Source organism: Apteryx mantelli, chromosome 15, assembly GCF_036417845.1.
Source record: "Apteryx mantelli isolate bAptMan1 chromosome 15, bAptMan1.hap1, whole genome shotgun sequence".
Taxonomy (NCBI): Eukaryota; Metazoa; Chordata; class Aves; order Apterygiformes; family Apterygidae; genus Apteryx; species Apteryx mantelli.
The window spans coordinates 3,434,177-3,459,584 of NC_089992.1; the positions used below are offsets into that span (position 1 = coordinate 3,434,177).

Consider the following 25,408-nt stretch of genomic DNA (forward strand, 5'->3'; position numbering starts at 1 on the left):
GAAACACCAGCCATGGAGACTACTGGTAGGAGAGGAAGAGTCTATCTCGGAGACTTCTGAAGTGAGGTGTTATTAAATTCCCCCCCAACTAAGAGGCAAAACAGGTAGAGACATGTTAAAAAAATTTATTGCTGAGAGAAGACAGATGTCTCTTCCAGTTATAGTTATTCAACCAATCCTGTGGTTTTGAACAAGTTGTTACAAAATAATATGTTACTCTGCGTTACTACTTGTGTAAAATAAAATATGGAGAGCCCTGTGCAGTCTTCAGTCTTTGTGTGGTAGCCCCTGTGTTAGGGGAAGTCTTTCAGAGTAAATAAAATCTTGGGTTATGTCTTTATAGTATGTATTAAATATTAATAAGATCCTCCTTATGTGTTTAGACATGTTTATTACCATTACTGAAAAGTGTTTGGATAACACTTATACTGAAGTTGTATCCAACACTTTTGTCACTTCTATTATGATTTTAAAGTTCAATTCAAAACCCACTGTGTGTGAATCCTGGTTTTCTGTGTATTCGCCTTCAATAAAATATTTATGCTGGGACTAAACACAAATTGATAGAGAAGTATAAGTGAATTTAGAGAAAATCATTTGACTTTTTAGTCTGAATTTTTAGAGAACTGTATCAAAATATATATTGGTGTATATTCTGGAACAAAGTCTGAGCACCTTAGGTGAGTGAAGTGAAATTATATGTCTATATGACACCTTACCTTATAAGAAAAGATTATTTTCAAAAAGCTATCATGTGTCAAGTTAGTACAACTGGTAGTACACCTGTACTAACTGATAGTACAAGTGATTAGTACACAGGTTTTAAGGTCAGCAGTGATTGTTGAGGTCTACAAATAAATGCTTCCTTCAAGCTGCCTCAAGGGACTTTTGAGTTATTAGTGTTTGATACTGTGCTGAACAAAGTCACAGGTGATTGTATCTAAGATATTTTCCCCAAAATAATGTGGGGAAACCTTTGTGTCCTTGAAAATTAGAAACTTTAAGGATTCTGTTTTACTGAGGAAATTGTAGTTTCTCTCATTATTTTAAAAAATGGGGTAGTTTTCAAACTTGGTTTAAAAAAAACCTTTTTGCTAAGTAATTGTTATAGCAGATTCTTCTGAGTATGTGTCACTGTAGGTCTTCTTGTAAGTGCCTGTATGCTTTCTGCACATGAGACCTGATCTATATTAGGAACTGCGTGTACGCCTGTCTGGATGTGTGACCCATTCATTGATCCTTCTTGGCATCTGTTACAAGTGAGACAGAACATGTCATGTGTCTAATTTACTATAATTTCTCTGAAATTCTTAAACTTTCAGGAGTGTTTCTGATTGCCTGTTTCCAGCTGACATCACCTGATAGGTTGTTTCTGGTCTGAAATCTGCTAGACTCCGTTCTTGCTGTCCTATGCCACCTTATTATACAGATGTTCTAGTGACATATTCACAACCTGCTAACTTCAAAAGCACATCCAGTAATACATTTCTTCATCTGAAGAGTGGGGGCAGTGAGCGCCTCATCGGCTTAAGGGAGACACACTTTGAGTAGATACCTGAGTGTGTTTATCTGCTTTTGCTGGAATACAAGTCATAGGACATGAGGCTGATGCTTCCTCTTTGGGAGTAGTTTATGAAGGTTACCTCAGGCTGAGAAAACAGGTTCTTTGAAGCCTTTCACTGAAAAAAGGGATGGTGGTAAATGTCACAAGGGACTTACTGAGGACAAATCTAGTGCATAAAGTGATATGACAGTCTTGATTTGTCATCGAAGCTAAATGTAGCATGAGCCTTCAACAAATTCTGGTGTATGAAATTGCAAGAATGCAATATTCCATTGCAGTGGACTCTTGTTAACGCTGTGCCTGTTGTATGCCTGTCTAGGCATAGCATTAGGTAACTTGGTGCTTCGACATTTGTGTTACTAGTTCATCTGATAGTTCTGACTTGTGCTGTCTGCTTACCTGCAGTGGGATCCAAGGAGAAACGTGCAAAAATGAACTATTACTAAAGAATGTCTGAGCTTGCAGCTTAGTTGTACTTGTTCCTGTGACTTACTAAATTACTGTTATTGCTTGCATGTATGCTTATACGTTACGGATAGAAAATGCATGACCACTTGACTTAGCAAAGAGGATTAAGCTAACCTATATCTTGTTACCTTGGATTTACTATGGGCTGAAAACGTGTCAGTTGAACTGTGATAAATTGATTGCATGTCTGTACCCTTGTACTCATTAGACTCCTATTCATGTTGAATATGAGAGTGATTTCTCTTGATGTCAAATCACTGTACGGAAGAAACATGCATTAATAAGATCTTAGTCTGGATCTTCAACTAATGCAAATTTCAGGGATTCTGTCAAAGCTGAGCTGAGCAGTTTTTACCAGCTGAGCCTAATTCTCTTGCCTTCTGAAGAAAATGTTACTTTACAATGCAGTCTGCTATTTTTCCCCTTCACACATTTCCTCCATACTCGTCTTCCCCTAAATCCAAAATAAAAAAAATAAACCCCACAGAAATTGTGCATGAACTGTAGATTCTCACTTCCCTGAAAATACAGAAACCTTCATTTTCAGCAGTTAGTATATTTGATTTTTTTGCAGTATTAGCTAGTTTAAATTCCCTTTTATAAATATGCAATGTATTCAATTCCAGCTAAGAAAGCGTGTACTTTGCCTGGTTGTTATTAAAATGTAAGTACCATGTAATGCTATGCTTCATTCTCATAGTGCTATACAGCTGGGCTGTATAAGGTTCAACTTAGTTTTAATTTTATCTTTAAATGTTCTTTGCTATTTTTTGTGGTTTCTAATAAATATTTACAATTTCAAAATCAAAAGAATATATTTGAAAATCTTTTTTAGCTATCTCCACATGATAACCTGATTCTTAGCCAACCTGTGTCATCACCTCTTCCACTGAGGCAAGTAAAGTATATTCTGCTTAATTGTGAAATGTACTCTGACTTAAATTGCTGAAAAGATACGATGTTTTGAGTTGTAATTGTGCAAATTAACTTTCCTTGTATGGTGCATTTTGTAGTTAAATTTTATTTTCAGATACTCTGTGTAATTGAACCTGTACCCTGACAAAGACGTACTTAATCACAGTATCTGTGTTTTTTGAGATAATCATGGTGGTTCTAGAAGCAAAATGTAGATTGTTAGACCCACTTTGCTAGGAGCTGGTACCCAGGCTCCCTGGACAGTAAAACTTTTGAATTGTGGGTAATTTTAAGGAGTTCTGTGGTTATCTTAACTTTAATGTCTGTGTACATGAGAACAGTAAAAGTAACAGCACATAGGCAGCCCCACTAGAAATTGCTACTCAAAAAAAAAAATATATATATATATATATATATATATATATATACATACATGCATGCATCCTGAAAATAGTCTAGACTGGCTGAAGAGTCTCAAGTAATCACGGTTATGGTTGGGAAGTAATCATTCTTCACTGAACAGTGAAATGTGCTAAAATGTCTGCCTTGCAGTCATTTTTGAAAGAGATGTGCAGAGTTTATAAAATCCTGTGCCTTGTTTTCTCTTTTGTTATAAAATGTTTTTTTTCTGCTCCCTTGTTACTTACCTATCTGTTTATATCCTGTAACAGTGGGGGCAGGTTTTCTACACTACTTCAGAATCTAGGACCTGAAAACGCGGTAACTCTGCTTGTGTTTGCTGTGACGGAACATAAAATTCTCATCCACTCGTTGCGACCTTCTGTCCTTACTAGTGTGACAGAGGCATTAGTCTCTGTAAGTAATGGTCTCTTAATATACTTGTAAGCGGTGGGAAAAAAAGAGTCTTTTCAGATAAAATCTAAAACTAGTGGTAGTGCTATTGGACTAGAAGATTACTTAAAAACAAGACTAAAAAGTAGAGATCTCTAACAAAGATTTTTTTTCTGTAATGGTAGTACATGAAGACAGCAGGAAAAAATTAACTGTCATTAGCTCTTTGTGTGTAAATACTGTAAATGAGCATGTTGTTTGGTCATCACAGTGCACTGAAGGCAAGTTCCTGAATTTCCCACGTAGAACTGTATCCTGTTTTGTAAAGGCATTTTAGATGCATATTAGTTCTGTCATTCTCACTAAGCATTGTTTTGCTACCTCTAGTGCATACAATCTACTATACTAAATGAATGCATCTTACTTTATTTAATAATCAGCCTCTAGGATTTCAGTATTACTGCTCTGTTACCTGCCATGTTAAGTAATTTTTAAAGTGAGAGTTAGTTAAGTGTTTTTTATACTTAAGTCTGTATCTTTATACATGTTTAACCTACGTTTTTTTTATCTCTGTGTATTTTCAAAGATGATATTTCCTTTCCACTGGCCCTGCCCATACATTCCTCTCTGTCCCTTGGCACTGGCAGATGTTTTAAGTGCACCGTGCCCATTCATAGTGGGAATTGATTCAAGATACTTTGATCTCTATGACCCTCCACCAGATGTTAGCTGTGTTGACCTAGATACCAATACAATTTCTCAGTAAGTATTTATTAATGATTCTTCTACTGGGCTTTTTTTTTTTTTTTTTTTCCAAAGGCAAAGCGGAGCCTTTTGGGCAAGCTTTTTGTTGTTTTTTAACCTCTGAACTTTTTTAAACTGCTAAACTTCATAATATATCGTCTTTCTTGAAATGAGGATACTAGAAATAATAGCTCTTTTATTTTTCAGTCCAGCACTGCGGAGTGGAGTTACAATCCTCATGGAGCATTGTTGCCTTTTATTGCTTTATTTTAAAAACGTACTTCACAAATTAGCATGTTTCCTTGATTAGCCATAGTGTCGTGCTTTGTTGGTTCCCTGATCAGTTTTTATAGTGTTAAAGAGATTCTGGTGTCTTCATATGGGGATCTGTTTGAAAATTATAACAGTGAAATTATACTCCATATATGGACAGGAACTCTAACTTAGAGACATAAGCTTTCATGAATGAGTCTCAATTAAGACTTGGAATCATTCCATCATTTACAAGCCAAAATAATGGTATTATAGTATGTCTCCTTCAGAACTGTATGAAGCGTTGCATTTTTCTCTAATACTAGTCATCCAGTATCAAACAGGCTAGTAAGGGGTAGCAGCAAACATTATTAAACCCAGTCAGGTACAGTATCAACAGCCAATGTACACGAGTTTGGCAACACAACGAAAATGCCTAAATGTAGCTTGTTTCCCAGTAATTTTGCCTGAAGAAAAGATTGGAATGAAACCACAAACTTACAGATCAGCTGTTTCAGCTCTTGAATCAGGATGAGAGGCAATGGGTGCAGACTGCAACACAGGAAATTCCATTCAAACATAAGAAAACAATTCTTAACTGTGAGGGTGGTTGAACCCTGGAACAGGTTGCCCAGTGAAGTTGTGGAGTCTCCATCCATTTGGGTTTTGAATATCTCCAAGGTCCTGGGCATCCTGCTCAAGCTGAGCTTGTTTGAGCAGGGATTGGACCAGACTATCTCCAGAGGCCCCTTCCAACCCCACCTATTCTGTGAATAGATATTCCCAAGTCAGTATTCTTACAATATTCAAAACAAAGTATTGTTTATTCCGTTGTGATGAAGTGATATAAAAACAGTCAAAAGAAGTAAGGTTTTGAATTCATGATTTAAAAAAAAAAAATCCAAAACTAGTTAAATTTGTATTTCAGCATAATGTTTAATATGCTCAAGTAGTTTATACTTTTGTATTCTCAGTCTTTGGCCTGTTTTTTTTTTGGGGGGGGTGTTGTTTGTTTGTTTTTTAGTATCATGCTTCTGTTGGCAGCAGTTTTTAGCATCACCCTGTTTAACTAAAAACTTAAGGCACTCATTTTTTTCCTTTCTAAACTTTCTTATTTTTATGGGCTCATTTGTTTCAGTAATTCCATATGGATTTAGAGAATGATTGTGTGCGCTGAGTATTTGTAAATAGAAATTTTTATTAAGGAGTTTATATAGATACCAAATTTGTACAGCAATTCTACTCTCAAGTTTTTAGTGACTAGCTGAAACTGCACTATGATAACTTGGGGTTTGGTTTTGCTACTTTTTTGGTTAAGAGGAACATTTTTTTTTAGCGTTCCTTATGTTATTTGTCTAGTTAGCTTTATATTCATTAATCAAACTTCCTGTTTCCAGCTATTTCTGTATTGATACTGCTTTTAGCTAGTTTCTTACACGTTTTTCTTAGAACAAATTAATTTTGTTGCATTATATGGAAGCTTATTAGCAAAAGTGTCAGACATGGTTACGATTTTTACAGTTTTGTGACGGATGAGGTCTTGAGGCTTGCTGGTGCCCTCTGTTGACAAAGAACAGTGTAATTTTTTTCATTATGATAGCAATATATTTAAGTCCAGATTAATCTGTATTACATACGAAGCAGTTATCATATCAAATGTTTTTCTGGGTTGCAACCAGCATTCTAGTTGTCTCCGTCCTATTTTAACTAATTACAGCTTTGAAAGTATTGTCTTTGGTTGCCTGTATAATCACAGGTGCTTAATACTATTATTCATCTTTTTCATGAGTTCTAAGTGAATTTATTTCAGTGCTAATGAGTATGACTGCATACTCATCATCCAGAAATGTGGGAATTTGGTTGGATGACTGTGACCAAATCTCCATATAGTAAATCAGCTCTGCCCTTTTTTTGTTTCTGTTTGTTTGGGGTGTTTTTTGTTGGACTTTCAATCCTTCAGTCCTGTTTTAGTGTAGCACACTGTTTATGTTTTCCCATTTTTCTGGTGGGGTAGAAAAATCTTCTGGACACAGTCCTATATGCTTCTACTTTTCTTCTTGTTCTTCTAGAACTGGAGATAAGAAAGCTGTTGCATGGAAGATCTTACCAAAGAAACCTTGCAAAAACCTGATGAACACTTTAAGTAATTTATATCAACAACTGGCAGAATGTGAGTGGGGAAGTACAGAATAAGACAGACATTGGATATTGTGTGCCACAACAGCTAATATAACTAGTTAAATATGATGTTCTTAGGTCTCCCATTATACCAAGCATAATGATGTTTTCTACAAAAAAGAAAAATCTTTTAGTTCAGCAAGAGCTGAAGTCACATTGGGGCTTTTGGGGTGGAGAGCACTTCCGTATATATATGTGTATATATGTGTGTGTGTGTGCGTGTATATGTACAGACATATACACACACACTTCTGAAAAGGTAAATGTATTTTTCTTTTTGTATTATGCAGAGATGCATGCAATGTGTAATGTCAAGCTGAATTCATTGTTGTACTAATGATTTAATTTAATAGCTTGTATTTTAATCTGTTACAGAACTTAACGGAGCTTGGCAATTAATGAATTAGTAGAATGAAGAGAATTATTTTTGTCAATACTGAAAAAAATTGTTGTGAAACATTATAACACTCTTGTTCACAGTGCAACAAAGACCAAGAGAAGATGCATTAATGGAATTAGCAATGAATGACTATGATTTTAATTCTGGGAAGAAGTTGCATCTGTTAGATTTGGAGATCCAGGAAGCATTTCTGTGTTTCATGGCCTCAATACTAAAAGGTTACAGGTCTTATCTCAGGCCAATAACAGAGGCACCTTCTGAAACAGCCACAGATGCAAGTTCTCTCTTTGAACTACAAGGTAAACAGTCATAATTTTGTTCTGTGTATATTAATTTACTATTTTAGGTTCTCTCCTAAATAAAGAACAAAAACCTTTGCTGCATTAGTGTGGTGAATGATGGTAGAAATGTAAGCGCAGAAAAAAATTGTATAGTACTGGCAAAGATTATCGAAAAGATTATGGCTTATTAGAATGTGTGCTGGCTTTTGAGGACTTTTTGGTTTAGGCATTCTTTTATGCTTTTATTTCATTTTGCAGGTTTCCTCAAAAGTCGAGATCGTTCACATCAGAAGTTCTACACACTAATGACCAAAACTCAAATGTTTATTCGCTTCATTGAAGAATGTTCTTTTGTCAGTGATAAGGATGCAAGCCTTGCATTTTTTGATGACTGCGTAGATAAAGTATGTATGCTCCATATGTGTCTAGTTCTTTCACTTGTGCCATTGTTTTAATATAGTACATGGCAGAGTATATTTGCAGGGCAACTTCATGCTTCTTTCTTTCACTTCCTTTCTTTTTTCAGTGACAGGACCCTTCTATTTTCTTTTCTTGTTGAAGCAGAAACTAAAAAGAAGCCCACATTCTTGAAACTAAATGTAGTATTGCAAGAATGAATCAAAATTACTTTTCATACATGCCTGTAAGCTTTTGAAATACTAGCCCATAGCAAGAAATGTTATACTCTGACTCTAAAGGAGCGAGTTCAAGGTTCTTTAGTGCAGAATTATAGATAGAATTACAAGCATTTGTTTCTATAGAATGTGTAATATTTTATGCAGCAATTTAGGACTGGGTATGATGAGCAGTACACTAACTGGTATAACTCAGTCTTGTTATGTTTTAATCATTATAAATAGGGATTTACTTGATTTTTTTTTAACAATGTGCTGTCTACTTCTTTCTGTTAATGGCTTTCTGATGACTTTCTAAGTTGTAGAAGAATTGTACTGAAATAATTAAAACAAATGATTCTTTATCAATTCTCCTTTCATTGATACTGTAATCATTTGATTCCCTTAATTCAAAAACCAGCTTGCTGTTGTAAATCCTTAAAATACAGCATTAATATTCTTCTCTTGGATAAGAGTATTTTCTAATGACTTTGCTATCAAATGTTGGATATGGATTGGATGCATCTCCTAAGTTAGCAAGATTCATTTTGATGTGTCCTTTGCAACCTTTGCCTAGGCTGATGCTTCTTTTTGTGAGTGATTTTAATCTACCATCCTGTTCCTGTGTTGCACTAATGGTATACGTTGCTGTCTGTAGCCGGGCTGTTCTCCCTTCTGTAATTGGAAGGAAAAGCAATTGTCAAGGATTATGTGACAGTGAGTGTGGAAGTGGTACATGATCACAAATGGTGTTTTTCATTAAATAAGCTTAGAACTTCTAAGCAGACTGCTGGACTGGAGCTCACAGCAGTAGCTCATGGTTAAATCCAGAATGCTGGATTTCCCAGTTCAAAATAGGTTTATAGTTGAGAATATTTTGTGAAAGTACGTATCATTCAGATTTTTAAAAATTTGAAGATACTTATATGGAAGGTCCAAATTAGTACAGTGTTGAGCACTGTCAGAAGCTCATTTTCTGTGTTACAGGGTTATGTCAAGCAAAGTACAGGTATAAACTTTTAAAAACTCATTATATTTCCAAAGAGGATCTACAAAACTGTTTTGAGGGTGACTGAAAATTCTGTTTTGCATTAGCTCTTGGTTTTTTAGAAGAACTAAACTGAAACCCACAGTCTTATATCACTGGTTGTATTGTAACATAAAAGTTTTTATGAATATTATAAGAAATTCTAGACCTACTTTTCATCTTAATAGTTACCTGGAACATTCTATTCTGGGACACTGATGTTTAAGTAATGCATGTGTTGTCTAGGATTTCCTGTAAAGTAGGTCACCTGCTGTTCATTCCACAGGAATTAATACTAAAGACTGGTAAAATCCCTATTTACAGGGAGTGAAGTGGAAGAGCTGAAATGAGTTGATATTTTGAAAACAAATATGAAAGCAATTAGTCTTAAGTTTGGGATAAATATAAAAGCATGGTCTAACGCTGCGTAATGCTCCTTGTAGCTTTAGCTAGCCTCAGTATTTTATTAGGAGTAGTTCTTGAAAAGGTGCTTTGCAGTGGTACAGTATCAGTTGCAAGTATCTGTGGATTGTAAATTGATTTAATTACGAACGCTTCTGTAAGACATCTGCCTCATTATGTTTACAGTTCAGTGAAAAATCTGTAGCATGTAGCATTTGCTTTGCTGTATGCCAATTCAGGTTTAAAAATGGAAAGTCTTGCAGACAGGGATATACTCCAGTGTCTAAACACTACTGAGCAATGTTTATTTGTCATCGCATTGCTGGTTAGCTCTGTGCTTAATGTTAAATAGGGCTTATAGTCAAAATGTGACAATTGAATAAGTGCCAAATTCTCTCTGTGATGTTTCATTTTATAGAATGATTTGAGGACACTGAAATTGGTGTCCTAGCTAAAGTTGTTTTGCTGGGGAATTCAAACAGTTCTTCTAAAAAAGTAATACTTAAGTTGGTGTTGCCACTGTGAAGACTGCACATAATATGTGCATCTATTCAGAGCTTTCGCCTTTTCTGGAAGGCTAAGTAGCAGGTCGTACAGCTGAAGCAGAGACTCATCTGTTCCAGTACAGTTATTTTGCTAGCTGATGCTATGGGCAGTTTCTTTCTAGTACAAAAAATGCTTGTGATAATGCTATGAGAATAAATCTTGCAGAGCATACTTGTACTTCTCCAACTTCTGTTTCTCTGATCTGAGGATTTATGTCAGTTTTATTAAGGGGGCAATTACTTCTCTGCCACTGCTAAATGTGGGAAAGCTGAGATACTGGAAGTATTATGCATTTAGGGTTTGCCATGGCTTTAGAATTACTTTTGAAGCTAAGATTTCATTGACGTGGGGACATGGATTCTCATGTGGGATTTCTTTGGACAATGATATATTTACTTCATCCTCCCCCCCCCGCCCCGATTTCTTATTCCTGATAATGTTCTTAGAGCAACATAAAAAAGTCAAGTACTAAAATATACCAAGGAACGTCATAAGAACTAGAGTTTTAGCCAAGATGCTTTACCTTGATGAAGATTTCTTTATGCATATGATTAATTTGGAAGATTCCAATAATCTGGTTCATTAGGTAAATCAGTACCTGGAAGGATTTGCATGAAATGTCATGGATTGAATGATGTTAGAACACTTTCTTATGGGTAGTTATAAGCCACTGGGTTGAGACAAATTCTTATATACCATGAAATTAGTTATCTAGAGAACATAATCTAACACCTGCCTCAGATATAAGAACATTTTAAGCTGAAGAGTAATCTCTTCCACATGTTATTTTATCCTAGGCAGCAGCAGCAGAAATTCTTAATTGATTATCCATTTTGTCTGCTGAGAGATGTGGCTTAATTGTCTCACAAGTTTCCATTTTTCCTAGGAATTCAAAATTTGTCTCAACTCAATACATATTTAAGCTATTGATTTTAATATATTCTGCTGCTGAAATTTGTGACCGTGGGCTTTTTACATCCTCAGAAGGACTTAAATTACCAAGTAGTTTCATTTGTTTCTACTTTTCAGGAGCCATATGTTCTTGCTACTTGACTGATTAGATCTGCTAATACTTTCCATCTGTCTCATGCAGTAAAATTTATAATTAAGAGCCCCTCTTTGTATGTTTATCAAATTTTAAATGCTTAAGAATTCTATTGAAACTGCTTGATATTTCCACGTCACTAGTGGGAGAGAACTGTGGGAGATGCTTCTTTTTGTACATGACTCTGCTGGTACTAAGCTTTAAGGCATGAAGAGCATATATTCCTGGGTGCCACAGGTTGCTCATTTTTGTTTCATTCAAATAATGTACTATTTGGCTCTAATTTGGTTTTCATTTCATTAAAGGGCTATTCAGTGGAAGGAAAAAAAACCACCTTTTTTTATTAGTTTTTTCAAAAGTAGACTCTAGTCACTGAAGGTTTTGATTGTCTTGTGTTTAAATGAGTTCATGGGGCTGGGGAACTGACGGGGTTTAAGCTTGTAGGCTTGACTTAGACCAATTGCTGTATCTGATATACCTATTTCAAAACAGTTATAATCAGTAGTAATCAAACGTCCACAGTATCTGACTTCAGTTTCATTGTTGGTCCTACAGTGTTACCCGCAATCTATTTTAGGTGCTGACCAAAACAGAAGGTGGTAAGAACAGAACAATGCTAAACTTGCAGGCTCTTCACAGCCGAGACCAAGTCTAGTTGCTGCTGGAAGCTTCCTCTTCAGTTTTCATGTTCACCCATTCACTTGTTAGTGTCTCTGCAGTGAATGATCATACTTGGCTTTCCTGGAAGGTGGTGCCTCTAGGTCCACCATGTAACTTATGTGACTGCCACCCATGGTTTCATGCAGAAGGCTTGTCTGATAGTTTGGCATTTTTGACCTTTTTTGATCAGCACTCTTCCATTTAAAATGTATTTAATCTCAGTATGCTTCTGTTAGCTTTAACATATAAGCAGTTGTTATTAGTCATCATCTTTATCCTATTCTCTTTTTTTCCCCACCTCCCTGCTCTTTTTCCCCTGAGAATTAGGTTTATCCTGGGTCATTTTGGAGAGTTGGTTTACAAAATGGCCATTGTAAAGAGTTTCTTCAGAATAACTCAGGTGATATCTCACTGTAGAACAAATGACAAACTAAATTAGTGCATTGTGAAACACTTGAGGGAAAAAAGGACCTGAAACTTCCACAGAGAACTTCAATTCTGAATGGGACAATGTACACTTGCCACTATTGATAATCCAGTTATTAAGAGCAGGAAGACAGTATTTGTCACTTTTCCAGAAGAGAACAAAATGACCATTTAAACAATGATGAAAAATGTAAACTGTAACAGTATCTGAGCTGAACACTGCATCTATAAACATGCGTATAAAAATTGTTTTCGGTATGCTAGGAAGTAGATGGGGTTTTCTTATGGTGCCAGCTCTTGGAGAGGTGCCTCATCCTGCAAGCAGAAGCAGTGCGGGAAATGCTTTCAAAAAAAGTTATCTTTCTCCCACTTGGTCTTACAGTTTGACGGTTTGAGATTTGTCTGGAGCCTGGGAGCATGTGTCTGCCACGGTCTTTAAAGCACAGGCATTTATTTGGGAAATTCACTCTGAAAACCTTGCAGAAAACCTTCCTCGGAAGTGCTCTCCAGCCCCTAATTTTGCTAAGCACTTTTTCTTCAAGGTAGCATTGCTATGATTTATCTACCTGGCCTTTCTCTTGGCAACAGCAGGATGATAAAGCAAAGATCTAGAAAGCAGAGAACAAAAGATTATGAAGAAAACAACTGTAGTCTTAGTTTATGCTTAATGATGATGAAGGCAGCTTGAAACAATACTGTCCCTGAACTGAATTTCTGCCCTAGCTTTGAGCACAGGACCACCAATATTTGCTGTATTTTCAGATATACAGCTATCAGGTTATCTGGAAGAGGAAAAAAATCATAGAGCTGCCCCTCACCCACACCTTTCAGATGACTTTCCCTCTGTTAGATAGGTTACACGCTTTTATTGTGTCATTTCTTTGAATGTGTGTGTATTTCTGTAATCTCTGCAAAAGTGTTGTCTGCAGATTCTCAATACATCAGATAATTGGATAAAGTTTGCTGTTTCCAATGGTTGAAATGGAGGGAAAAATCATAGCTCTCCTTTTTCATATTGATAAACAGAGTTGAAGTTAGTGCTGCAGTTTGAAAATGAATTTCTAGAAATATTCTTATTCAGAAAGATTAACCTCCATAATACCTGCAAATAGGAAATTTAAGTACATTTAACTTAAACAATGACTGTCATTTCTGAGTAGTTTACAAAAATGATAAAATTTCTTATTCTAATTTTAACTTTGCAAGGCATCCCTACTTTTAAAATGCAGTCCTCTGATGCTGATACATCCTTTGCCCTGCTAGATCATACAGCTGTAACAACAGAAAATAACTACTAGCACTAATAACTACTTTTTCTTTTAACATCACTTTTCCAGGTAGATATGGACAAAACTGGGGAAACACGACTTATAGAGCTGGATGAGTCTTACAAGAGTGAGCATACCGTTTTCATAACACCACCTGAGATCCCTCATCTGCCAAATGGTGAAGAGCACCCTCTTCAATACAGGTAGTTTAAGGAAACAGTAGGGCACCAGCCAAAATCATAATTGCTGCCCTTTTACAGTTAGTTTCTAGGTTCTTGTGATAGCCATGAAGTATGTGTTTTTCCTGTACCTTTGCTTAAATTAAAAATCTGTATATAAAAATGCTTGGCATCAGCTCTTCTGAAGTTTTAATGACTTTTCTGTGTGTATATATACAGAATCAAAAATACCTAATAAAGCCAGCTGTATGTTCACAGAACATTGTGCTAGCTGTTGACATTTATTTTTTTTAAAGTTAAAATTGAAATTAATGGACCCAGTCTGCTGGCCTGCTGCTGCTGTTGCTGTGATAATGGTACAAGCTGCAGATGCTTCCTGTTTTGAAGGAGCTGATACCTCTCAGAATCAGGGAAGACTGGTGTAACTAGTTTAACAATTAGGTCAAATGAGACTGTCTGGTTTCTTCATTAACTGTGAGAAACATTTTAAAATCTAATATAATCTTTCAGATAGCTTGATATTGTTCATATTGATTTTTTTCTATAAACATCTGTGTCATGCAGTGCTCACTAGAGACTAATCCACACAGATATTTTTGGATTAGCATCAATACCAATGCTTTTGGCACATTTAATTAAAAGAAATGCTATTAAAGCAAAAATAGGAATATAAGTTGGTTACACTGAAGTAACAGGTTAAGAGATTCTTTTTATGCAAACTTGTGCTTGTGAAAGCATGCAGAGTCTAGTAAACAACTTCTTGAACAGTTTCTTTAAAGTTTTATTTGTACATTTTATTTTCTGTGTAGATTCTAGTGTAATTGATTTCATTAGCAATTATATGCCACGTTTTCTTTGGAACTGCGTTGTAGAAGTTGTGACATGTTTCTTTTACAGCTACAGTGGGTTCCCAGTTCTAAAACTAGATTTGTTTGAGCGGCCTGAAGTATTTCTGACAACACCAAATAACAAACTGTCCTCAAAAGCCAGTAGTCCCAACAGCCCATCACCAATGTTCAGAAGAACTAAACAGGTACTTGCAAGTATTCTTACTGTGTGAGATGTTTTGAAAAGTGACAGATTGCTGCCTTCATTTTGTATTAACCTACAAAGAGTGACTGGCAATGGCTGCAGTGTAGCTAACCGTTCATCACTGAGAAGGTGAATATAGGGTAGCCATGCTCGTTTTTCTTTGGGTGTTTACCTCTGCTTATTGCACTTATTTGCACTGTATTGTTCAGGGTCCCTGGGCATAGATTATCACTTGCTATGCTGTCCTATACCTTCAGTGTCTTCATGCTCTTTTTTGTGAGCATAAATTGTTGGGCTTCCATGACCACTTTTTGATTGCTTTTCACTTTTGAGGGCTTTAAGAGGGACTCTAACTTTCTCATGTATCTTGCAAAAAATGCAAATCAAAAATAATAAACAGAAACTTATGTTCCTTGAAATTTAGGAGGGTGAAATTGTGCAGCAATGGCTTTTGGTATCCCAGGTTCTGCTTTCATTCTCTTTGCCCCTTCATTGAACATGTTGTTCATGTTAGTGTTCCAGTTTATATAGGTCTGATGATACATGTTCAATTCTTAACATGTAGAAGGTTTATATAATATGTGTGTAAATATACGTAAATCATCTTTATCTTTCTTTATAGGAAATCAAATCTGCACATAAAATTGCTAAGAAGTACTCATCCATACCTCAACTGTGGTCCAGGTGTTTGTTGCGTCACTGCTACGGTCTTTGGTTTATCTGCCTTCCTGCATATGTCAAAGTGTGCCATTCAAAAGTCAGGGCTCTGAGAACTGCATATGATGTGCTACAAAAAATGCATACCAAAAAGATAGATCCACCTGATGAGGTAAAAGAGCAAACCCCAAACTCCAGAAGCAGCCTGTATTTTTTTGTTGTTGTTGTTGAATGGAGTGTATGTTTGATTACAGAATCAAAATACTAAAAGTGTATATTTTCAGGTATGCTACCGAGTGCTCATGCAACTGTGTGGACAGTATGGACAGCCTGTACTAGCAGTGAGAGTTCTTTTTGAAATGCAGAAAGCTGGTGTTGACCCTAATGCCATTACTTATGGCTATTACAATAAGGTAAGTATTTTGTGAAAGAGGGAAAAAAAACAAAGCATTTTTACATGGGCAAATAAAAGCAGCCAAAAAAAAAAGTAGCAATTCAGATTAATTCTGTCATTTCTGGTAATCCTAAGAAATAAGAGAAAAGTTGTCGTCTCTAACTTTTGTAGGGTTAGAAATCTGCCTTATAATTGCAGCATGATACCGAATTTGAATTGAATTTAGTGTTTCGCTCCTCATTGTTCCTTATGGTGACTTCGTTTGACTTTGGTATTTCCAAAATAGGCCGTTTTGGAAAGTACCTGGCCTTCAAGCAATCGAGGTGGCTATTTCCTATGGATGAAAATAAGAAATGTTGTTTTAGGAATAGCACAGTTTAAAAGAGCCTTGAAAAAACTACCTGCAAGCACACCACATACAGCCCCTTCTGGTAGAGTATTCACATGTTTTTTCTTATTTCCTCATTGATAAGCTAATTGTATTTCAAATAGTTTTCTATTGTGAATTTGATAAAACTTTTTTTAAAACACTTTAATGTATTGTTTTTATAAAACAGATTTTTCTTTTGTCTTTAAATCCCAAATAGTCTGCTCTTTATTCATTGTATCAGGTCCTCATGGCAACAAAATATGAACCTGAAATCTGCGTAACTTTTGTCCTCCTTCATATTATATCCAGTCTTATGAATGGCAGTAACTTCTGTCTAGGCTTGTCTCGTTTCCCTTTTTTCTCCTTTTTATTTGTTTATTTTTGACATTAGTTGAGATGCAACTAGAACAAGTCTTTGAGTTTGGACTATGCTTTGCAGGTTCTGTGTACCAGCTGAGATGTTCGCGTTTATTTTATCTGGAATATAATTTACAAGACTGGACACTGGTTTTCTTTTTCTTCCTAGTAAAAAGTTGCAATATGTTTGATTGCTATACTATTCTAGTAGTGATTACCCTTAGCTTGTGATTTTCGTAAGTACTACTTTTCACAGTGTTTATAACTTGTCAGTAAAGCAAAATAGTACGTTTTAAAGTACAGCAATATAGCGAGTAATACGTTTAGTTGTAGTTGACCTTGGCAAACCTGTAAACTATATTGTACAAATATGTACAAATCTTTCCTCTGACATACAAAATAAATATGATGGCCTTAGGGCTGAAATAATTCACCTAGACTCTCAGGAGACCACAGTTGTCCTCCTGGCTCTATCACTGGCATCCTGGGTGACCTTGAACAAATGTACTTTATTTCTGTCTGTCCTTGATGAAGCTGACCACCTTGAACCACTTTTGAGACCCATTTGTGCAAAGCACTATAAAAAAGCTTGGTAATACTAGTCACAATTCAGATTATGTAAACTAAGGAAGTAAAATTAGTCCTTTATTAAGTAACTATAACTTATATAATTAATAGAATTTGCTTCCAACTTTACCTGATTTTTTTTTTAGAGATTTTTTTATATGAAAACACATAACTAGAATGCATTCTGTCTATTTAGGCAGTGCCAAAAACTTATCCGTAAATTCCAAAACACTTTGTTAACTTTGAAATAGCAACATGGGTTTTTCCCTCTCTGGAGACACTCAGTGCAGCATCTTTAGGGAAAAGGAGGAGAAGATGATGTTAAGCCATGTTACACCCTCCAGAACCAGTGCTTACTCTTATCTCCCAAGCTGCATGAGAGTTAATCTCCTAAAGAAAGCTGGAGGACTGTTGGAGACTTCTTGTTGACCTGGACAAAGGTCATGGAGTATGTGTGACCTGAAGTGCTCACTTACTGTTTACAGGGAACAAACTTTTCTACTTGCTTTGTTCATTTGCTTTGTTTTGGTGCTAATGCTTTAGGACAACCTGGAAGGAGAAGAACTATTTTAATGTTAAGTAAATTTGGTTCTTGAAATAATTCAGTCAGACTATATTAGTAACACTTGGATCAGTGTTGTGGTTTAGGAATTATCAGGTAGTGGCTTGAATTTTCACATAGGGTTTTTTTTGAGTGGTGCTGGTTATTTTAATCTTATTTTGTGAATAAATTCATAGTTGCTCCTGCATTGTTTAACTTTTTTTTACTTTCTAGTTAGAAACATGAGAATTAGATGTTTCAACTTTCAGAAAAACTTACAACTCTAAAAAGAAATCATGTTCAGGTGCCTCTCAGTTCTTGAAAGGATGTGACATTTTGATTGAGCAAATAAACAGGGCAACAGAATCAAAGACAAGCAATGCTGTAATACAGTATTGAAAAAACATTGAATATTATCCCTTTAATCTTATCCTGTAAAACATCATTTCAATGTTTATATTGTAAGTGTAATTCAAAGGGGTTTTTTTCTTACGTTTTTGTGGTAAAATGTTCACTGTTAATTGGAATATACTTCAAAAGAGGCCTTTGAATTACTGTGGCTATTCAATTGATTCTGTTTAATAATGTCATGCTGTTAAATAACATAATCATCTTTATTCTGTCAATTGTGCTGTTATGATAGGGGGACTTTCAGACTGTGGCAGTAACGCATTAAAAGAAGAAGCCAAGCAAGGGAAAACTGGTCTTCAAGATATACAAGAGCAAAAAGAGGACAAGAGAGAGAGTGACTCCAGTTCTCGTATGTATCTTGTGAATACAGATATTTAGTTCACTGTGGATAAGTGGGAGTTTCAGCAGAGCTGAGTGGGGCAGTTTATTCTTTTACAATGAATGTACATGATAATGCCAGTTTATGTCCATGCCTTAAGTTCTTTTCTCTGAAATTAATTTCCTTGAAGTTTATTGATTTAGCTTTTAAAACTAGTTCTTTTTCCCTTCTCCCTTTCAAATAAGCAGTAATGGTGATATAAAAGCTTAATGACAAAAGCATTAAGCTGTAATTATCACTTAAAAATTGCTTTATAGATATCATATACAGCAGAGCCTCTTTCACTAGTCTTTGTTTCCAAATCCCATAAGAAGAGAACTACTGAGTTTTTGCAGGCCTCTGAGAGCATGTCTAAATTACTCAGCTCTGTGGAATTTTCTGAATCTCGGAGATGCATCAAAAATGAGAAGGGCTTTGGACTTGTGTGGTTGGGGTTTTTTTTGTTTTGGTGGTGGTGGTTGTGGTTGTTTTCCCACACACACACCTCGGGTTTTATAGCTGCTGCTCATGATTCCTTTTAACTGCAGCTGAGTAGCCTAGACTCTATGCAAGCATGCAGCAGATCAGAGTTTGTATTAAAAATGTACAAGTACTTCAGGCTCCCATGTACATTGACTGAAAATACTCTTCATAATAAAAATTCTCCTAATAACATAATAATTTAAATTCTTCAGTTGTTTTCCTTCAGTATGTTTTTCTCCACTACTTGTAAGTTCACTAGGCCTTGTTGAGCTCAAGAGTTGCAAAAGATGAGAAAACACAGAACTAGAGAAGTCACTCGAATATTTTCCCTTTACCTCCATCTTCCTTACAGCATTAAAATCTTTCCTTCAGTTTGCTTGAAAACTTCTGTGCAAGTATTATCCAGGTTCATAAGAACATACCTGTACGATGGTGGGTAGGTTAGTTAGGTTTAATAAAACCTTTAGAGACAGAGGCACAGAAATGTGAATTCTGCTTAATGCTTGTTGGTGGTGTTTTTGTTTTTGTTTTTTTGTTTTGTTCTTAATTGCCATAATTAAGATGCATTTGCAGCTCTTCATAATAAAATTCTGCACTGGAAATGTTTTGTACCTTTAAGTATATCTTCAGAATATGATATTGCTTGAATTCCTGTAGACAAGGAATTGTCTGATCTGAGTAGTCAGCTGGCAACAGAATTTGTCGTTCCATATCAAATATAAATATTGCAACAGGTTTGCTTCATTTCTCTTGTAAAGTCACTGTTACTGGAGTAACTAGATCTCTACAGAGACAGGCCCATTGGCCCTGAGGTCTGGCAAAGACAGGAGAAAATATTACTCTGACTCTTAGACCTATCCTTTGCAAGTTAACAAAGGTCATCTTATACCCAAAAGCCACAAATTTTGGCATGAAAATACTCGTTACTTGAATTCTCTGCACAGAAGTTTATGGAACTTTGAGTTATAAAAGTAATGCTGGGAATTAAATATCCATAGTGCAGTTCTAGCTTGGGAACCTCTACCCAGGTTGATGATAACCTATGCATCATGGTATAAGTGCAACTTGATTATTTGTGAAGTATCTAGTAGGTAATGGAAATTTGAGATTGAGATTAAGCTGCCTTGATTCTAAAAAACTCTTTGTATCTTTTTGTATATACAGTGTCTGAAGTGGAGAGCACAAAAGGGAGTGGTGACTGCCTTCCTAAACTAAACTACCAGAACTCAAGTAATGCCAAATCCACTTCTAGCATAGTGCGGCTCAATGGTACTGTTGACAATACAGTAACAGAAGTTAGTACTGGTAAGTGGAAGAGAAAATGACTTTTTTTTTCTTGTATAGTTTTCATTATGTACTTTTCATTTTTAAAAGGAGCTGTAAGTAATATCTATGACTTCTTTTGTCCATAAAACCTTCAGTATTTTATTAGTGTAATGGCAGTGGTCAAAAAAATTCATTTTGGCAACTTTGTAGGAGCGAGTCTAGTTAGAGTCAGCATATGCTGTGTCAAGGAGATGTCCGTGTGAATATTTCCATACTTCTTTTTCCTTCTTGTCTTTTTTGGCCATAGTTAACATCTGCTAACAAAATCCTACTGACTACTAGTAAATTCCTTCAGGCCAGAGATGATGTTCCTATCCAGTATAATTAAATGAAAGTTTCAACTGTTTTCACGAGTCTTTATTAATGTCACATCTGATTACTGTTATACTGTCAGCTGTGCTTGAAACACCAAAATGTCATACTTCCAAGTATGAATTTACATGCTCTGGCAAAACAACTTTTTGGCTTTACTTCAAATTTATCCAATTAGAAAGTGTTCCTTTTTTTGCCATTTCCTGGATACCTTTGCTGTCCCTAGCTTTCAGACCTCTCGATAATAGAGTATTTCTCCAAAAGAGGAGCCTAATTGCATCTAATGTGTATAAGTATCTGAAGGGAGGGTGTCGAGAGGATGGGGCCAGACTCTTTTCAGTGGTGCCGAGCGACAGGACGCGAGGCAATGGGCACAAACTGAAACACAGACACTTCCATCTTAACATGAGGAAAAACTTTTTCACTGTGAGGGTGACAGAGCACTGGAACAGGTTGCCCAGAGAGGTGGTGGAGTCTCCTTCTCTGGAGATATTCAAAAGCCGCCTGGATGCAATCCTGTGCAATGTGCTCTAGGTGACCCTGGTGGAGCAGGGGGGTTGGACTAGATGATCTCCAGAGGTCCCTTCCAACCTCAGTGATTCTGTGATTCTGTGATTCTGTGATCTAAGACTTTTCTTGATGGTGTCTTTCAAAACACTCTTGAGTAGTATGATTTGACTCGCTTTTATGTGTATTTTATCATCTGACCCTTCAGTGGACAAATAATACTGAGCTTGTTTTTGAACCTCACCACGCTTTAAAAGTTATGACCATGGCCAAGCCAACTTTTCAATCACTAGTATGATACACAGTGAATTCCATCTCTTAGTGGTGTAAACTATTAGACTTGCATTCTTTTGTATTTTTCTTTAGTTTTCTTGCCTAGCAAGAAAACTAAAGAACCTTGTTTTATCTGTTTTCCAGAGAGTTCAGTGGGATTGCTATTCACATCATCTTTTGAGGATTCCAATGAAGCAGAAGCTATTAAAAGTAAATCCTTAAGAAAGAGGCATAAAAGTGCAGTAGAACCTGACTTAAGGCAGATACCATGGGAAAGTAGGAACCGTAACCTGAGTGGAGATGCCTTAGTGGGACTCATGATAAATAGAATAAATCAGGAAGCAAGCCCTGGAGAAATTGTTGAAAAATTAGGAGCCGATGCCAAAATCTTATCTAGTGCATTACAGAAAACCATAAGGCCAAAAACCCTTAATATCAGAAGATCCTCTTTAGGATCGAAGAGAGAGAGTCTGGAGAAAGAGTCTAGTGATGAAGATGCAGCTTTTGATTGTAGTTTTATAGATAAAACAGAGTCTCCTGTTATCTTTGATCTGGAAGACTTGGATGCTGAATCTGAAACACCTGCAACAGTGAAAGCCTCTGATGAAAAATCTAGAAGGCTGCAACGAAAGAGCAGCTTTCCAGTAAAGCCAGTTGAAAAGACAGATGTTGAAACTGGATTTGATCCACTGTCCCTCCTGGTTGCTGAGACAGAACAGCAGAAAGAGGATGATGAGGATGATGATGATGACAAAAGTGTTTCAACTCCATCTGCAAGACGAGATTTAGCTGAGGAAATAGTCATGTACATGAACAACATGAGCAGCCCCTTGTCAAGTCGTGCCCCAAGCATTGAGTTGCAAAAGCCCTATGATGGCAGAAATGCTAATAAAAAGAGTCCAACAGTGACCCAACCTTGTAGGAGGTCCAGCCTTCCCCCAAACTCCCCAAGGCCATCCAGTCTTACCAAATCCAAGAGTTATCACACCAGAAATGAAGAAAGGCCAAGAGACAGGCTTTGGTCCTCTCCAGCTTATTCTCCAAGCAGTCCAGCAAAGGAACAGTCACAGGATGCAACTGGTGCATTAACTCTAGTGTCTTCACCATCGTTCAACTTAGATACGCTGTTAACACCTAAGTTTGATGTTCTAAAAAGCAGCATGTTTTCTGCTGGAAAAGGGGTTGCAGAGAAGGCTAGCAAGTGGTACTCAAAATTTGCAATGTATGCTGCATCTTCAAAGGTAAATTTTCATCATTATTTCTTGGGTGTTTTTCCCCATCCCCTCCAAAAGTAGGCTCCTATAAATTAAGGAAAAAGCTTTGTAAACATTTAAACGCTGATCCTTATGTGGTGAATGCCCTGCTTGAATGACAAGCATCAAGGCAGAGCATACTCTGTTTTAGTAAGTTTTTAGTCATGTTTGAATTGCAAGGACCCTGATTTTATTGTTCTGAATGAAACGGTGGTTCTATAAAAAGCAGCAACTGATACTTAAGTAATTACAGATTCTAGAAATTTTGGCCTAGCACAAGTTCAGAGTGTATTTAATGGAAGAACTTAAGTAAACCTTAGAGTGTTGACAGGAAGGAGAAGACTGCGCACTGCATTCTCCTCTTCAGTGTCCTTACTTATCATAAGAAGCCAAGAAACTATTAAAATGAGCGGTAATGTTTTTAAGCTTTTACAGCTTTTACGAAAAAAAGGAAATCTGCTTGCATTAATCACCAAAGTGATTTAAGGCTGATTTTGCACTGACATCATTTGGTTAGAATTTTCATACCTGCTACTAGCTCAAACTAAAACTCATTTAGAAACCTTGGGAATGCTAACAGTTGCCACTTGCTGTTGTTGTTACCACTATATTGTCTTGATGTGCTTAAAACTAAGACTAATAGAACTAATTGACTAAAGTGTCAATGATGCTTTGCCTATCCTAATGTGTTCCTGCTGCTAATTATACTAAATTTTATAGCAATGGTGGGAAAAAATTAAATGGGCTTAAAATGTTTCAGTTTTGTTTAGATCTTTTTATTATAAGAATCCTTAAAAAAGGATCCTGATGTCGCTGTTCGACTCTGAGTGAAACTCATCTCAACTGTTTTACACAGGTTCTCGATACAATCTGAGCTGAATGATTTTCCAAGGAGGAATTTTAGGGCCTTGAACTTAAAGACAAACAAAGAAGGCTGCCTTTTATTTTCAGAAATATTTTTGTTTTCCTTTCCCTTTCTCAGTGGAATATGTTTTCTTGTCTCAGGATCAAAATTCAGACCGGGCAAGTGTTTCATCTCTTGGAGCCTTGGACTCAGAATCTACTTCTCTAACTGATGAAGATGTCTGCAATGATTTTGAAAGTGCTTCTCCTCCTCAGGAGAATGCCACATCAGAAGTTAAGGGAATTGGTCTCAGCAGGACAAGCCTGGAAAGCTCAGTTTCCCATGATGGCTCATCAAAACAATTTGACCAGTGTGGTAAGAGATGGTTTTTGCATTTCACTTATCAATCTGAAGAAGATATTTCAATTTTAGAAACTGTCCTTTCATAATTCACAAATTGGGATCATGCTAGGAAGTTAAGTGGACTTATTTTACTTCCTCCTTGGAGGAGATTAAGTGTGCACATGCAGTCACTCTCTGAGGAGAAAGACAAGTGGTTCAGGGGTGTCCTGGTAGTTCAGGAGCGTTGGAGGTAGTTTCACAAGAGGATGTCTGACCATAGCTCACAGATGAATATGCTATTAGAAACTTCAGTTATCACTTAGTAAATCAGCAGTATGTTTTTGGCTTGGTTGGTTTGAGAAAGGCTTAGATTTCTTTACTGGATGCAATACTAATGTCAAATTGCTTTGTAAGCAACACCTGTTATCCTTCCTTAGTTTTAATTGAGACAGAAAGTGTGGGTATGAATTACTTAAGTAAAACTTGTTTCCAAGCTACCAACTGTTGTAAAAGGAGAAGGCTGAACATATGGAAATTCCATGTTGGTAAATTCCATTAGTGAGTTGCTGTTGCTGGGTGCTAGGCAGATGGCAGCCTCACACTTAGCCTCACGTTTCTTTCTGTTTGAGCAGATCTGACTTACTGCATCTTCCATCATGTATTTTATAACTGCACTGTTGTTTGACCAGAAAACTAGTTTACTAAAAATGCATATTCTGAAATAACTAATACTTTGGGTTTTGTTTTCTGTTAATAGGTTCTCTTTCAAAATTCCCTTTACCTGACAAATCAGAGTTGATATCTTCTTGCAGTACAAGTAGTACCAGCGTGTTTCAGAACTATGCTATGGAGGTACAGGATGATTTATTGTCACATAGTACTAAACTGATACACTGAAAGCTTTTTGTCTTTAAATATAAATGCTGTTTGAATCCCTGTTAAAACTCAGCTTAAAACTAACGCACTGATAGATATATAAATGTTTCTGTAATGGAGTAGATTTCAGTTCAGGTCCTGCTCTAGAAATGTCTTCATTATTCTGTTCCTGAACAGAAACAGAAGCTGTGATTCTCAGAGGTTTGGGAATTAGATGCAATTGGATCTGGGTGCCGAAATCCCACGTTTTCATTTGACATGAAAATACTAAATCCTAAATAGCAGTGTACGCTTAAAAATGCAGAATTTCTCTGTGTAATCAGTTTCTTCTCCATGTACTTGTTCATATGAATACTTCACCCTGAGGCCAGAACCTTTCACTTGGCTACAAATACAAGTGAATCCCCGTGCTTCTTATGGGAGGTTATAAAAGGACAAAGTTAATGCTTTAACTCATGGAAAGTTGGATCCAATAATATCTTCTTTCTTTTCCATGACTTCTAAACAGTTTAGGATTTCTAGATTAACTTGATTCCCTCCCCCCCCCCCCCAAGAGTTTTTACTTAACCAGATTCATTCTTTGATTGAGTTTCACTGTGGTAATTAGGAAAAGGTCCAGTGACCAAGAACTTGTTTCTGGATTTTAAGATCTTCCTGGTCAGTAAGCCAGCAGTGTACATGGATGAAAGTCTGAAATGTGTGGAGTTCTTGTTTAAGTGAATCTTTTGTCCTCATCGAGTGTCA

General features: G+C 36.3%; 1 protein-coding gene across 7 annotated transcripts in view; it reads left to right on the plus strand.

Annotated features, from left to right (window-relative positions):
• DENND4A (DENN domain containing 4A) overlaps window positions 1–25,408 on the plus strand; it is a 58,787-nt gene that overhangs the window by 22,032 nt on the left and 11,347 nt on the right. For all 7 annotated transcript variants that reach the window (XM_067305650.1, XM_067305651.1, XM_067305649.1 and 4 more), the window contains 16 exons: window positions 2,868–2,926; window positions 3,619–3,763; window positions 4,326–4,501; window positions 6,805–6,905; window positions 7,394–7,612; window positions 7,853–7,998; window positions 13,652–13,785; window positions 14,659–14,794; window positions 15,416–15,622; window positions 15,735–15,863; window positions 16,131–16,275; window positions 18,323–18,439; window positions 20,096–20,236; window positions 21,494–22,590; window positions 23,608–23,821; window positions 24,546–24,640. In XM_067305650.1, coding sequence (XP_067161751.1) covers window positions 2,868–2,926; window positions 3,619–3,763; window positions 4,326–4,501; window positions 6,805–6,905; window positions 7,394–7,612; window positions 7,853–7,998; window positions 13,652–13,785; window positions 14,659–14,794; window positions 15,416–15,622; window positions 15,735–15,863; window positions 16,131–16,275; window positions 18,323–18,439; window positions 20,096–20,236; window positions 21,494–22,590; window positions 23,608–23,821; window positions 24,546–24,640 — 3,261 coding nt within the window. The remainder of the gene's footprint in view (window positions 1–2,867; window positions 2,927–3,618; window positions 3,764–4,325; window positions 4,502–6,804; window positions 6,906–7,393; window positions 7,613–7,852; window positions 7,999–13,651; window positions 13,786–14,658; window positions 14,795–15,415; window positions 15,623–15,734; window positions 15,864–16,130; window positions 16,276–18,322; window positions 18,440–20,095; window positions 20,237–21,493; window positions 22,591–23,607; window positions 23,822–24,545; window positions 24,641–25,408) is intronic.